Genomic DNA, 14,596 nt, shown 5'->3' with positions numbered 1-14,596 from the left:
TTAGAGAAAAGGTAAATGTGAGTAGTGCCCCTTCCCTATTACGTATATAATTAGTCGGCCCTCCCTATTCATGGATGTGACACCTGTGAATACGGAGGGCCAGCTGTACTACTTAGTTTTACATAAGGCACTTTAGCTTCTGTTAATTTTGGTATCCACAGGAGTCCTGGAACCAGTCCCCCACTGCAGATACCAAGGGATGACTGTATATCCCTTTTCTCCTGCATGTGTAACTTTTGAGGATGTTAATTAGTTGACTGATAGGGTTAAAATTTTAGGGGCCAAAAAGAAAGGTGTGAATCAAGTTTAAAAGTTACTAACAAAAAAAGGGTTGGCTTTTTTAAGTCTAGTAAACAAGCATTTACCTTACTCTAAAGAGGGCATACTAGTTTCAGAATTTGATTTTACAGTGTTCGGTAACCAGCACCACTGAGCAAGAGCTGTAGAGAGGCAACAGGAATACAGCGTTCAGCTCTCCAACACGGAAAACCCAATGAGATACATGATACTTGGGCCAGGCTATGTAAAGTTGTGACTGGTTGTCCTAAAAGCTCTTAATCTGTCATACAAGGACTTGGGTAATGAGAGACATTTCAAGTTGAATGTTTGAGTTGATTTCCTCAGATAAGACATACCACACATGACACAGAAAATATTGCACATCACTCCTTTATCATACTGACCTGGAAAAAAGATTTACTACAGTTATGCTCAAATGAGTACTGGGCCTAAGTGGTGGGCCAAGCAACTGGAACATGGTTCAGAAATCAGGCACAGTGAAAGACACACTTGGATGTGATCAAGAGGCATTCCGCTGCCATAAAACAATAAGGCGGGGGAGGGATTCTAAAACACACAGCAGGATGAGCTCCTACACCTTAGAAGTCAAGAAGCTTATCCCATGACGGTGTAAGGAATGGCTCATTTTCTGATGACCACATGTGGGAATATTTCAACCGCCACTAGAAACCCCAGAAGGGTTTTTTTTTTTAATTTATTTATATATACATATAAATTTTTCTTTTGTAAAAGTAAATGCAACACATAAACATTCAGGATTGATCCCAATCTTTTGGAGTCAGGGAGGAAGTGTTTGATTGAATCACCATGCAGGTTACATTCATCTTCCACTGGAATGACTAGAGCCCCCAGTCACCTGAACAGAACAGTGCCCAGCTAGCCTCTGGGAACACAAATAGGCACTCTTGCTTCTCCTCATTGGTCACACCTTGGCATGGTTCCTCCCTATCCCCTACTCAAGCAGGTCCTTAGTAATAAACAAACCACTAGCAACGCCCCGCCCCAGTTACTACCTCTCAACGCTCTTGGATAAGTCTTCCCTTGGCTTGGACTGAGGTCCATGTCCCAGAGGTACCATTCTGACTAGACTGTATGAAGGGAGTGGGTGCAAGAGAGAAAATGGCTAAAATGAAATTGGGAGCCACTGCTCCCCATCCGCAGCTACAGCTTAAGATGCCTACAGATGTCGTCAGTGTGACGTGTGCAGGGGAGAGGTGCAGAGGAATGGATGGGCTTGGGAGGAAGGGTAATCCTTGGGAAAGTAATCTGCTGCTCGACCTCACTTCTTGGCCTTGCCCTGGGCAGCCACAGCCTCCATGGCTTTACGCACGGTCTCTTCATCACCCAGGAACTGCATTGGCTTGATGGGCTTCAAGTTCTTGTCCAATTCGTAGACAATGGGAATGCCAGTCGGCAGGTTCAGCTCCATGATAGCCTCCTCGGACAGACCTGAAAATACACCCTGCTATGATCAGTCAAGCAAGATATGAATCCACAGACCTCTCCAGCGTTGCTATTCATTCTCCGGGTGGGGAAACAGGTCCTCCAAGGACTTTCGTAGGAATTAAAACAAGACAACCTTTCTGGTATTTGTCATAACAGTAATGATCTGTGTTATAGTAGATCGCTCACCCAAGGAATGCCCCCGTAGCTTATTTCTCAGTCACTGAAAAGCAAGAAAAATGGATGAAAGGTATGTCTCCCAAAGTGAGATCTGGAAGCCCATAGTAAAGCTGGACTATACATATCTCAAATGTCCTATGTAGTCCATCCAGGCTGCCAAAACTCAGCACATCTGGGCCTCTAGGCCCTTGGGTGAAACAATTTAAGATGCAAACTGAGATTCATCTGTGGAGTTGTACCAGGTTGTGATTAAGAAGGATTTTTATCAGCAGTTTCGACTGGTAATCCTAGTCTAGAGGTGGGCATCTCAAACTTCCATGTGTATCTGAATTACCTGGGTGATAGATGCATCTTCTCAGTCAGGTCTGAAGTGGGACCTGAGGTTCTGCATGTGCAATAAGCACCCAGTGGGGTCTGGCCGCCTCTGCTTCTGCAGAGGATGCTTTGAGAGACAAGGATAGAAAGTGTGTTTCTACTAGGAGACAATCTGGCCTGTCTCTAAGGCTATCAACATGTCCAGCCCTTTCCTGAAGGTCTCCTTCGTACTAAATAAGTCCAGATTAGTGACAGTTCTGCTTTAGCCCTCTTTGAGGGCCCCTCTGAAAAACGTACATACCCTCCAGATGCTTGACGATGCCCCGAAGGCTGTTGCCATGGGCTGCAATCAGTACTCGTTTCCCCTCCTTGATCTGGGGAACTATTTCTTCATTCCAAAAGGGCAGAGCTCTGGCAATAGTGTCCTTCAGACTCTCACAGGAGGGCAGCTGATCTTCAGTGAGGTCTGCATACCTACGATCCTAAACAACAAAAAATCCAAGCGTATCAGTTATTACCAGTTGCATCCATTCTGCCTATTTCTCATCCCCTGAAGGATCAAAGTGATGGTTGAAAGTCTCTCACCAGGGTACTGAGAGCTTGGGAAAGGGGATAATTATTATCCTGCCCCTCCCTCCCCCATTACCCTCTATAGGGAAGACTGACAGTTCAAAAGAAACATAACTTAGGAAAGGAGAAAAAAAAGGTAGGCTACAAGGCTCTAACCAATTCACTTTATCTTGCAATTGGCTTAGGAAGGCCCTATCAGCTATGGATGGGTTTTTTTAAAACATGGCAGTAGATGTAAAAAAGATATATTCTTTTTAGATAAACAACATAAACTCTTAACTAAATCTTTTAACAAGTGGAGGTCATTCCTTGGAGAAAGGGGACTACAATTAACTATTTTAGGGAATTCCCTGGTGGTCCAGTGGTTGGGACTCTGTGCTTTCACTGCCGAGGGCCCAGGTTTGATCCCTGGCTGGGGAACTAAGATCCCACAAACCCCACAGCCAAAAAAAGAAAAGAAAAGAAAAGAAAAAAACAAGTAACTATTTTATCATAAATTAGAAACTCAGTGGGTCTAGGCAGACCCTAATAAAAGCTAAAAGAGTGAAGCCCAGATTCTAACACCCTAGTCCTGGGTGGAGCGAGCCAAACCTCCGTTTGTCCATACCTTACTGATGTTGCTGTAGAAGGGATGGTCGGGCTCCATCGGAGGTGGTGGGACATCATAGGAGCGCCTCCAGATCTTTACCTGGGCCTCACCGTGCTTGGCAGCAGTTTCTGCCTTATTGAGGCCAGTCAGACCCCCATAGTGTCGCTCATTAAGGCGCCAAGTCCTCACCACTGGCAGCCACATCTGGTCAATGGCATCCAGCACTGTCCAGAGGGTCCGAATTGCTCTCTTCTGCACTGAGGTGAAGCAGATGTCAAACTCATAGCCGGCATCTGGAAATTATAAGTTCAAAGTGATAAGCTAATCAGGTCCACTCTAGAGCAAGAATTCTTTCTTTCTTTTTGGCCGCACCATGTGGCTTGTGGGATCTTAGTTCCCCAACCAGGGATTCAACCCGGACCCTCGGCAGTGAGAGTTGTAACCAGTGGACCACCAGGGAATTCCCTAGAGCCAGAATTTTCTTACATATAAATTTCGTCACGTACAGACAACCCAAATGAAAATTATTTGGCTAAATATTTTATTTTGTACACCCTAGCAGGAAAAACAATATTCTGCCTTCGGGGAAGATAAAATCTGTTGATTTATGCTGCAGTTGACAATATACTTCCCAGTGGTTCCCCAATAATTCATCTAACCCAAGGCCCAAATGTACTGTCAACCAGCTAACCTGAGATCTGGGCTACTTTTCCTAATCCCCAGAGTGCTGTGCTTAAGCACACTTTAAGAATTTATTTGCTTTAATTCTTTCAAGGTAAGGATTCAAAAAACTTGGAATCTTTTAATAAATATAATAGTTAGTACTTATAGAGAGCTTACCATCCATCTGTCAGGCACTGGACTGAGTACTTTGTATGTGTTTTATTTAATCTTCATAACAATCCTATAAGGTTACATCATTACAACCCATCTTACCAGGTGAAAATAGAAACTAGAGGAGTTAAGCAAACTATCCGAGCTCACAGCTATTACACAAAAGAGATTAAAACCCAGGTAGTATGACTCTAAAATCTAACTCACAGGGGACTTCCCTGGTGGCGCGGTAGTTAAGAATCCACTTGGGTTCAAGCCCTCATCTGGGAACATCCCACATGCAGCGGAGCAGCTAAGCCCACGAGCTACAACTACCAAACCTGCACTCTAAAGCCCACGAGCCGCAACTGCAAAGCCCACGTGCTGCAACTACTGAAGCCCGTGCGCCTAGAGCCCGTGCTCTGCAACAAGAGAAGCCTGTGCACCGCAGCAAAAAGTTAGCCCCCGCTCGCCACAACTAAATAAAGCCCGAGCCCAGCAACGAAGCCTCAACGCAGCCAAAAATAAATAAATACATCAATAAATTTATTTTTTAAAAATCTAACTCATAACCACCACCTCTAGCTATCTCCATAGTTTGCTAATTTCTAAGGATCCTGATGTTTGTATTTTAGTTAGAACTGTCACTTCTGATTGATGATTATTAACATACTTCAGTCCTCTCTACCTCTGGTCTAGGAGAAATGGGATTTTGAACTCTCAACAATCAGGACACAGCAAGAGCTCTTAGAGGATGCTGATAAAACTAGTTTGTTGCATGAAATTATACCTTCCCTAGAGTATTGGAAATCACATCACAACCTCTTCATCCACAGTTCCTTTCTGCTATCGTCAAATTACCTCACTACCCAGAGAATATAATCTACCTACGTCAATTGTTAAACCAAGTTTAAGAGAAGCCACTCATTGGAGAAAGAGCAAATGCTGTGCACTGTCTGATGCATTTGTAAATGAACCTCTCCTCCATACACAGCAGTTACTGAGGGGTGGTATCAAGTTATATTGGCCCAACCAGTAAGTTACAACTATTTGTCTTCATGTTTCACAAACGATTATTCTCCCTCCCACTTTAATGGGGAGATGGCCCTTTCCTTAAGTAGTGGACCAGGAAAACATTCCTGTTTTCTTCCATGAGGCTACAAGGCCCTCTTTGAAATTCAGCACAAACTTTCCTGCGCATTGCCTCATGTTGAGGTGGCCAACAGTAATTAATGAAATGTGAAGTGAATTTTCCTGCCAGCCATTCAACTGAGAAGAAGGCCCGTAAGAACTACACTGATGGGGGAAGGGAGAATTAATCACCAAGAAACTCACCACAATCCACAAGGGAAAAGACACAGATTTCATCACTAAGGCTCACTGACAAGTGCGCGTAGACTCACTTACCATCCCCTCCCTAATCTTATGGGGAGGAATGGCTCCCCAATAAACGGGAGTCACTGGGAATTGAGTGCCCACAGTGCAAGCCTCAGCTCCCATGCCGAAAAGCTATTGGTTGTTTCACGGCATTTTCCACTTGCAATGGAGTGCTGCACATTGGGTACGGAAGTCAGTCCCCGAGGAAAAGAGCAGTTCCCCTTACAACTCTTAACAGAGAACTCTAAATCCTCTTCCTTCAACTTGGCCATCAAACAAAAGCATAGTCTAGGCCACTCCCATGGATGGGGTTAGCTGGTGGTGTGCAGTGTGGACTCCATCTGCCCCCCAGGAGCAAGACGGCATGGGAAAACTCAGTTCTTGGTAGCTTCCTCCTGAAATCATTCAAGATTTTATAAACCCTATAATACTTAAAGCCCTAGTGAATTTAATGTTATTTTAGGTCTTTTACAGTATTAGATTATTCATATGGTCTTCATCATTCAGTTTTTGCTTTTGGTCTTTCACTTTTTATTTCATCATCTGTGATGCCCCTAAACAGTTATTAAAATTTTAAATGGGATTTCTTTTGAAACTAATGCTACTAACATTTACTTAAAAACTGAAATAGGGTCTGTTATTTTAAGATATTACAAGTTAAGGCATTTGATCAGTCTTAGAGGACAGCTGCAATTTGCTTTGTCCTAGGCTAGTCATCAGCAAACCACCACAGACCCATACAGTTCTTCCTGCCAGACAGCAGGAGGGAAAATGGCCTCCTTTACCAGCACTTTCCCTATCCTGGCCTCTCCTAACCGGTATGAGGTCACACCAGGCCATCCCAAAGTATTCACACACATCCCCAGCAGGATTACATTTCCCATACTTTCCGAACCTTTGCTTCATTTCTAAAGGATCTACAGTGAAGGCAAGAAGCTAGAGAGCAAACTGGGGCCAAATACCTGATTCACATCAGCCAGGAATCAGTGACCCTTTTTAATGGCTGCTGCTTTGTCCAGAGGTTAAAAGGGAGCAGGGAAGGATTGGTGGAAGCACCTCCTCGGTCCAGAGACGCTTTGAATTGCTGGCAGCAGGGAATGCTTCCTTATTAGCGCTTCAAAATCACAAAGAGCTGTCTGCCAGCGGGGGCAAGCCTGGGTAAGCCAGCTTATCTCATTGCCACTTCCACCTTTGCCCCTAACAGCCTACCAGTTCCTCGCACTTACCCGGTACTCAACCCCAGAACAGAGGCCAGGGTGGCAGACTAGGAATAAGATGTGACCTTGGACAAGTCATCTTTCCAATCCTCACTTTCCCAACTAGAAAAGAGGGCCAGGGAGGGATGGGAAGGAGGGGAATAAAACCTGTATAATTTATAGGGCTGTGAAGAGGATCTACTCAAATCATTCATTTACTCAATTACATTTGTGGACGCATTTTGGACACAGGATTTGCGGAATGCTGGTAAACAACATTCTACACAAGCACGTGGATGTCTTTGTACCTGGAACCCTGCTGGTCGCCCCCCGCCCCTCCCCGGCCCCGGGGGCCGCGTCACTCCCCCGCAGCGGGGAGAAGCATGTGGCCTGCCGCTTCACCAGGATCCCCAGCATCCTCCTGAGTAGGCTTGGTTACAGCTGCTGGAAGACACCGGGCATCCCATTTAGCAACCCGTCCCCGAGTTACTAAGTGCTCGGACTAGGAAAAAGGGGACTTTCTCAAGGCTGTGTCGTGGAGAGCGCAGTAAGCTGCGGGGCTACCGCCCGGGTCCTCTTCCTGGCACTGCCCCTCACACTCCGCTGGGTGACCTTGAGCAAGTCAATCCCCCACCCTGGGCCCATTTTTTCAACTGTAAAATAAACTGTTGGAGAGAAGGGGCTCTCCGGGGGGGCGCGGGGGCGGCCAAGCGGCCCTCACCCAGCGGCGCCTGCCCGAGCCTTCGCAGCCCCCACCCACTGCCCCGGCCCTCTCCGCACCTCGCAGCGCCTGCCCACCGCGCTTCGCCTCCTCGTGCCCGGCCGGGCTCAGGTCGGCGTCGTACCAGCCGCTGAAGCGATTCTCCAGGTTCCACACGCTCTCGCCGTGCCGGATCAGCACCAGCTTGTAGGCGGCCATGGCTGCGGCTCGGGGTGCGGCGCAGACTGGGGCTCACCGAGATTCCGGAGTCGCGGCCCTACCCCGGCCGCGCCTGCGCGCTCGCGCTCCAACGGCCCGCTCCCGCTCACTTGTTCGGCCAAATCTTTCCACTGGCTCGGGGCCGTCCTCCGCCCGCCGGATGTACGCATGCGCCCCGTGCGGACGCTGCAGCCGCCAGGGAGAGGGGCGCCCTCCAGGACGCCAGGGCGCATGCGGCCTCCGTCGTCGGCCCCGTGTCCGCCGCGGTAGTCACGGAGCGCACGTAAGCGCCGAAGGGAGGTGGGACCTTCGGGCTGTTCCCGGTTGTGCCCGCTGGCCGGAGTGTGGTCGTATTGCCGTTATTCATAAGCCCTTCGTTGTAATCAAATGGTCTTTTATTATTTGAATCGCGCTTGGCTCGGCCAGGTCACACTTTCCCATCCGTACGCAGGGTGTGATTCACACACCTGTGTTCCAATCTTCACTCTTCCATTTTATTCGCTTTGTATCTCGCTTAACCTCGCTCAGCCCCATCTGTAAATGGACGTAGTAAATACTTAGCTGGTGCCTATCTACCTGGAAGGTGCTCAGTAAATGGTGGTTGTTTCTATCTCATTTCCATGGACACTAATCTCCATAACGACACGGGTCCTGACTGCTGGTTCGAAAGCCACGCTCTTTATCTAACACACGGCCTTTTGTCCCACCTTCTTCTAGTTTCTCACAGCCTCTGGCCAGTGCTTCCTGGACCAACCACAGTGAAGCAAATTCTAGGCCGATCAAACACTCCCGGAAGAGAAGAGTTACTGCCTGTGCCTGCCCTACACCCAATCACAGTTTCAGTATCTGCTTTATCTGGACAGCTCTCTGGTGCCCATGCCCCTTTTCCTGGTTTATTTCAATCTAGCCACTTTATTGAGCACCAAACATGAATCAGGCAGTGGGCTAGGGTCAAAGATGGGTTGAATGTGTTTTCTACCCTTCATAGCAGGTGGAGTGCAAATAAGACCCACATGGAAACAGCTAACAATGAAATTGTGCCGTGTGCTATACTTTGACAGATTATAGAAAAATTTTTAGCATGCACTCGTAAAGCACCTACTACATGCCAGGCAGTGTTATGAGTGCTTTACAAACATTAACTCATTTAATCCTCATATCCTCATGATGATCTTATGAGGCTAGTACTATTGTGTCCCTATTTACTGATGAAGAAACTGAGGGATGAAGTAATTTGTCTAAGGTTATAGGAACCAAGATTCACGCCTAGTATGGCTGGCTCCCAAGTCCACGCTTATCTGACCTACTACTCTCTGCGGCCTCCACATATTTGATGCATTTTAGGCATTTATTGACTTTGAAGAGTGGGAAGGTTTTGAGAGGCAGAGAAAAGGCACTTTGGGAATGACATGAACCAAAATACATAAGACTGGCTTTTAGATATGTCATCTACTGTTTGTGAAAGTTTAGCGTGTCAAGCGTTTTAATGTATTATCTCAACCTTCCAGCAATTCATATAATATAGGTACTATTATAGCTCCATTCCACAGATGAAGAAACTGAGGCCCGGGGAAATAATTTGTCCAAAGTCACAGCTCGGAGCAGAAGTGAAGAAGAAACCAAGACTCAAACCCAGGCAGTGCAGTGGCCTAGCATGCACTCTAGCCACACCTTCCTCCTCTGCAGCTGGGAGAAGATGGAATTCAGTGACCAGGAAGGTGACTGGGATGCGGTCCAGCACTAAAAGCTGCACTTGGAGCTTACAGTCTCCCAGGGCTGCAAAGCAAGCTGTCCTGGAAGGCTTCCTTGTTCAAGCTCCTGGCATGGCCCACATGGGGGACCTTGGAAGAATCCCTCTTTGGAAGTTCTCCCTCTGGTCATTCCTTCTGCTTGGTCATCCCAGTACTGATGCCCAGGCCCTCCCAGGGTTTTTCACACCAGCAAATAGCCATAAATAATAATAATGTATTATTAACATATTAATAATAAATACTATTAGCAATGTGATCAAGAAGACAAAAAAGATTTAATGAGGTACCGATTTAGAGCATATGAATCTGAGGGTCTATGGACAGATTTTCTCTCCAGGAGGATGCCTGGTAAGGGATCCCTTGCCCCCTGGGATTGGAACTGAGCAGATAACTAGGATACTTTGGGCAGGAGGCCAAGGGCTTCTGTGCCACCAGCCTTGGGAAAGAGCCCGGGAAGTCCTACTTTACTGCTTTCACCAACCCCCTCTGCCTCCAGGAGGGATCTCTCATCTCCTTGGAATTCTGAGGAGCTCTGGTAACTCACAGCATATCTACCTTGGAGCATCAGAGATTTTTTTATGTATGTGTCCGATCCACTCAACTAGAAACTCCTTGAGGGTGGGTACTGCATCTCTATTTTATACACCCATACACAAGCACTAAGCATGATGCCTTTGCCCATGGCCAACTCCCTGAGTGTCCTTGAGTGTCAGAGCTAGGAGAGACCTTGATAATTCTCCACTGCAAGTCCCCACCTCCAGCCACCTCCAGTCCACATGTAACAGATGAGGAAAGTGAGGTGAGCCTTTCAAAAGCACAGGAGATGAGCAGGGGACTGGGTTCATAAGTGAGAAGTCAGAGGCGATCCACGGAGAAGGGCCCCAAAGTTGGGGCTTGCTGTGTCAGGGAAAGGCAGGAGCCTGGAGAAGTCTGGAAAAGAAGGGGGCTGGGGGGAGCCACGTGAGGACTGTGAAGGCTTTGCAGCTGGAAGCCAGAATTCCTGGGCAGAGATTGGGATTCATTCAGCATCTACCAGAGCATCACAAATCTGGGAAGAAGCTTAGAGCCTATCAAACCAAGATTTCTCAAATGACAGTAAAGGGTAAGGATAAACCAGTGTATGTTGCCCTCTACTACTTTTTTTTTTTTAAATCTTAATTGTTATCTCTCCTGAACACAAGACACACAGACATTTGTCGGGGCTGATCCCTGGGCCCTTCTAAAGAAGTGGGTGGATACAGGAGCGCATTCACATAACCTGAGAACCGAGCAGTGTGAAGGCTCTGATCACAGCTTGGGGGCAGCTTGGGGAGCAGCCTGAGGGACCCACTGCACAGCTCCCAAACAGGTCACCTCCTTCCCTCCCTGCCTGGCAGGGAGCAACTATGGCCAAATAAGCCCTCCTTCCTGCCTGGCGCATGCGGGTGGGGGCCTGTGCTCCAGAGCCTTCTTTACTCTCATCTCCTGGTCAGGGACATTCATCAGTGACAGCTCTCATCTCTTCCTGGGGCCCCCAGCCAACCTCTAATCCCTGAACTCTTAGGGCAGACAGCCTCCCTTCTAGCTCAGTGCTCTAATTCCTCAGGCCTCAAGGAAATTCCCAGGACTCGAACAGCTTCCAACCACCAAGCTTGTTGGTTCAGCTGCTACGAAAACTCAGATAATCAGTGATCACAGCCCTATTGCCCCTGCTCGTCCCTTAAAATAATAAAGGCCTCTCTCAAGCTTCCCTTCCCATTTATTTTTTTCTGCAGAAGGGTAACGCCCTTATCAAGTACCAAACATTCAGTGAAGGACCCGATTTAGAATCCCAGTGGGGCGAAGCGCGTTTTCTGCTGGGTGGAAGGTGGGGCAGGCGGCTGCCGTTCAGCCCACAGGGCTCCCCATCAGGACACCACGTCTTTATTTGTTCAACATCTTGCAAACTCATGGCGTGATGCTCAGATCTCCCCAGCTCAGCTGGTGCCTCAGGAGGAGAGGACTCCTGCCTTGGAAAGTGAGCCCAGATGATTGTGGCTCATGTCTCAAGACTCTGAGCTTCTAAGAGAGGAAGTAGGGCTTCAAGGAAGGGTAAAACACATGCTTCACAGCCTTCTACAGTTGCCATCTGAAGATAGAGCTGGAACTGGCTGGAACTGGCTTCCTACAGCTCCCCTGACAAAACCCTTTCTTCTCCAACCTCAAAACCCAGCTTCAGACTTGAGTGTCCAGCCCAGCCATAGTAAAAACCCTTCTCCCGGGATTATGGAACTCTCAGTTTCTGAAAAGAAACCACCAGGGGTGCACGAGGTCCTCTGCCTCTAGGCCCTGTGTGTGAGAACTATGATGATAAAAATGCTCAAAACAGGGCAATAAGCCAACCCGTCTATTCTCCTTCACATCAAACTGTTTTCCCAGTTTCCCAAACATAGACTACTATGTTTCTTTGGATTAAATTCTAAGTGTAAAACAGACATCTCATTAATTTGAGATGTCTGTTTTTTGTGATTAGCAGTAAACTTTTGATGTTTGACTACATGGGTTTTTTTTTTGGGGGGGGGGTTGCTTTTTGTTTTGTCTTTTCAGCAAACACGATTATGTATCCTGGCTCCACCCTTACCTTCCCAGAGCAGTTCCTCAGAGCTATCTGAGAGGCTGTCTCCCTGGCTATAGTCCTCAGTAAGGTGCCCAGATAAAATTTCATTCACTCCTAGGTCTTATTTTTGATTTGACACGTGACGTTCCCGCAGGCTGGGACCTTCCCCTGCTATACAACTAATTTCCCTTGTCCCTTATTGGGATCACCCCAGGCCCAGGATTTGGAGGGAGATGACAGAAACTGGACCTTATTGCCACTGCCTGGACCAGGCAGGTGTCTCGCCCCAAACAGCCCCTAAATCCCTCTGGAGATTTAACCCCTTGAGAAACATGGTCCATCGTTAAAGTAAAACGCCCCTGTGGGGGAGGGGTGAAAGGTTTAAGCCAGCTGTCACTTGAGGAAAAAAAAGTTCTCATACCCCAAAGACTGTCCTGTTGCCATGGCAACAAGTAACCACCCCAAAGGGTGTTAACCATTTAAGCAATGATAACTCATCTCCCTTTAATTGAACAATGACAGTTTGCCTCGGTGACCATTCTTCTGTAAGCCAGCCAATCAGCAACAGCCACACTTCAGTTCACCAACCAATCCCTAAACTCTCCCTTCTCTACGCATGCCCATCACTGACCTTCACACCTCCCAGCACCGCATAGAGGGTCACTTCCCTGCTCCACTCAAGGAGATTGCCCCACAGACAGTGCTCTGTCTTCCTGAAGTAAGTCAGCTTTTTGTTTCAGCTATTGAGAGGTGGTGTCTTCCATAGACACCCTCCACTAATATTCTGGAATGTCACCTCTCTGGGAGTAATTTTTCCTCCTTTCAAGGGCTATTGCTAGTCTCTATGATGTCTTGGTTAATTAGAAAAAGACCAACCCTTCTTCTAGACAGGCTCCAATGAAGATGGGATTTCAGATCCCTCAGCTGGGAAACTGAGCAGTCCACAGTCTGCACAACTGCACACTGCAACCCTGCTCATCCCTCATAACTGGTCAGTCAGTGAGTGCTGCCCATTCCACCTCCTAAATATACTTTTCAATCTGTCCTCTCCTCTTTGCTCCCACTGCCACTGCTTTGGTGTCAGACCTCATTCTTTCTTGCCTGTACTGGTGCAGTAGTCTCTAACTGGTGCCCACCTCTAGAGCAAACATGTTATGGTACCCCTAGCCTCTGTGCCTTTGCAGCTGCTGTTCCCTTGGCCTGACCCATACCTCTAACTTTCCTTTCAGGTCAACTTCAAGTCACTGTGCAGCTCCAATGTCACTGCAATGGACTGAATGTTTATGTCCTCCCTAAATTCATCTGTTGAAATCCTAACCCTCAATGTGATGGCACTAGGAGGTGGAGGCTATAGGAGGTGATTAGGTCATGAGGGCTCATGGGATTAGAACCTTATAAAAGAAAGCCCACAGTGTTCCCTTGCCCTTTTTGCCATGTGAGGACACAGCAAGAAGACAGCAGTCCATGGATCAGGAAGTGGCCCTCACCTGACACTGCATCTGCCTGTACCTTGATCTTGGGCTTCCCAGCCTCCAGAACTGTGAAAATCAAATTTCTGCTGTTTATAAGCCACCAAGTTTATGGTGTTCTGTTATAGCAGCCCGAATAGACCAAGACTGTCACCTTTTACCTGAAAGCTGTCCCTGACTCTCCTCTGAGGCCTGCCCACACCCAGCCGGGCTCGGGGCTCCCGTCCTCCTGGGTGTACCTGGATGACGGCACTGATCATCACCACCAGGTGTTTTTGCTGCCACCCCAACCAGCCTGCGAGTGCTGGATGTGAGAACTAGGCTACTTTCATCTCTTTGTAACCAGCTGGTCATGAGGAAAAGGACTTGAGAGAAAAGTAAGTTACAATTCCAACTCTACCATTTAATGCTGTTGGGAACTTAAGCAAGTTACTTGACTTTCCACAGCTTTGGTTTCTCCATCTGTAAAATGTGGATAACGATGTGAAAGGAAAATCAAAATGGAGTCAGTGTTGCTAAGACAGCACTCTGAAATGGAGCTGGGAGGCCTTTGAGGAAGTGTGACTTATGCATGTCTAAGCCTGGATAGAAATCTGACCTTCTGAGCACTTATTACCTTAATGCAGGCATCCAGGACATCTGCCCAATGTTCCAGAAACTCAAGGTATTTATCAGACCCTTACCCTAAAGCACTTGTGACAGCCTATCCCTTAAGGACAAACATCTCCTTTCTTGTGCCAGAGTGCAGCCTGTGGCTTTTGCCTTTAAAAGCCCCTGACTCCCTTCCCTGGAACACTCTTTAGGTTTCACCCAAATTTGTGTCTCTAGAATTGCAATTCTTAAGAACAAAATAAACTCTCCTCTTATTTGCAGCCTTGTGTGTGTGTGTGTGTGTGTGTGTGTGTGTGTGTGTGTTTATTGTTGTTATTTGGTTGACAATATAACACCTCCTGCACAGCCTGGTTGTGAGGACTCAGCAGGATCATGAGTGTAAGATGCTTCCGAAACTTCCTGTTAAAATTCAGACCTCTGGGACTTCCCTAGTGGCGTGGTGGTTAAGAATCTGCCTGCCAATGCAGGGGACATGGGTTCGAGCCCT

The 14,596-nt window shown here is 47.4% G+C and overlaps 1 protein-coding gene across 1 annotated transcript; it reads right to left on the bottom strand.

The window, feature by feature from the left end:
- Positions 1-653: 653 nt before the first annotated feature.
- On the bottom strand, positions 654-7,825 carry PGAM1 (phosphoglycerate mutase 1). The gene is made up of 4 exons (XM_004268403.3): positions 7,564-7,825; positions 3,416-3,690; positions 2,540-2,720; positions 654-1,749 (listed from the first exon to the last, which is right to left on the bottom strand). Exons 1-4 carry the CDS (start codon positions 7,700-7,702, stop codon positions 1,580-1,582), a joined length of 765 nt encoding a protein of 254 aa, XP_004268451.1. The 5' UTR covers positions 7,703-7,825; the 3' UTR covers positions 654-1,579.
- Positions 7,826-14,596: the final 6,771 nt, after the last annotated feature.

The sequence above is a fragment of the Orcinus orca genome, chromosome 14 (assembly GCF_937001465.1).
Source record: "Orcinus orca chromosome 14, mOrcOrc1.1, whole genome shotgun sequence".
NCBI classification, from domain to species: Eukaryota; Metazoa; Chordata; class Mammalia; order Artiodactyla; family Delphinidae; genus Orcinus; species Orcinus orca.
This window is presented reverse-complemented; position numbering and strand designations above follow the sequence as displayed.

Excerpts from the sequence above, each read along its gene's own strand:
- PGAM1 (XM_004268403.3), bottom strand. The coding sequence starts at position 7,702 with ATGGCCGCCTACAAGCTGGTGCTGATCCGGCACGGCGAGAGCGTGTGG. Across the intron at positions 3,691-7,563 it reads CGGTGGGCAGGCGCTGCGAG|ATGCCGGCTATGAGTTTGAC; the intron begins GTGCGGAGAGGG and ends TATAATTTCCAG. Across the intron at positions 1,750-2,539 it reads CATCGTCAAGCATCTGGAGG|GTCTGTCCGAGGAGGCTATC; the intron begins GTATGTACGTTT and ends GTGTATTTTCAG.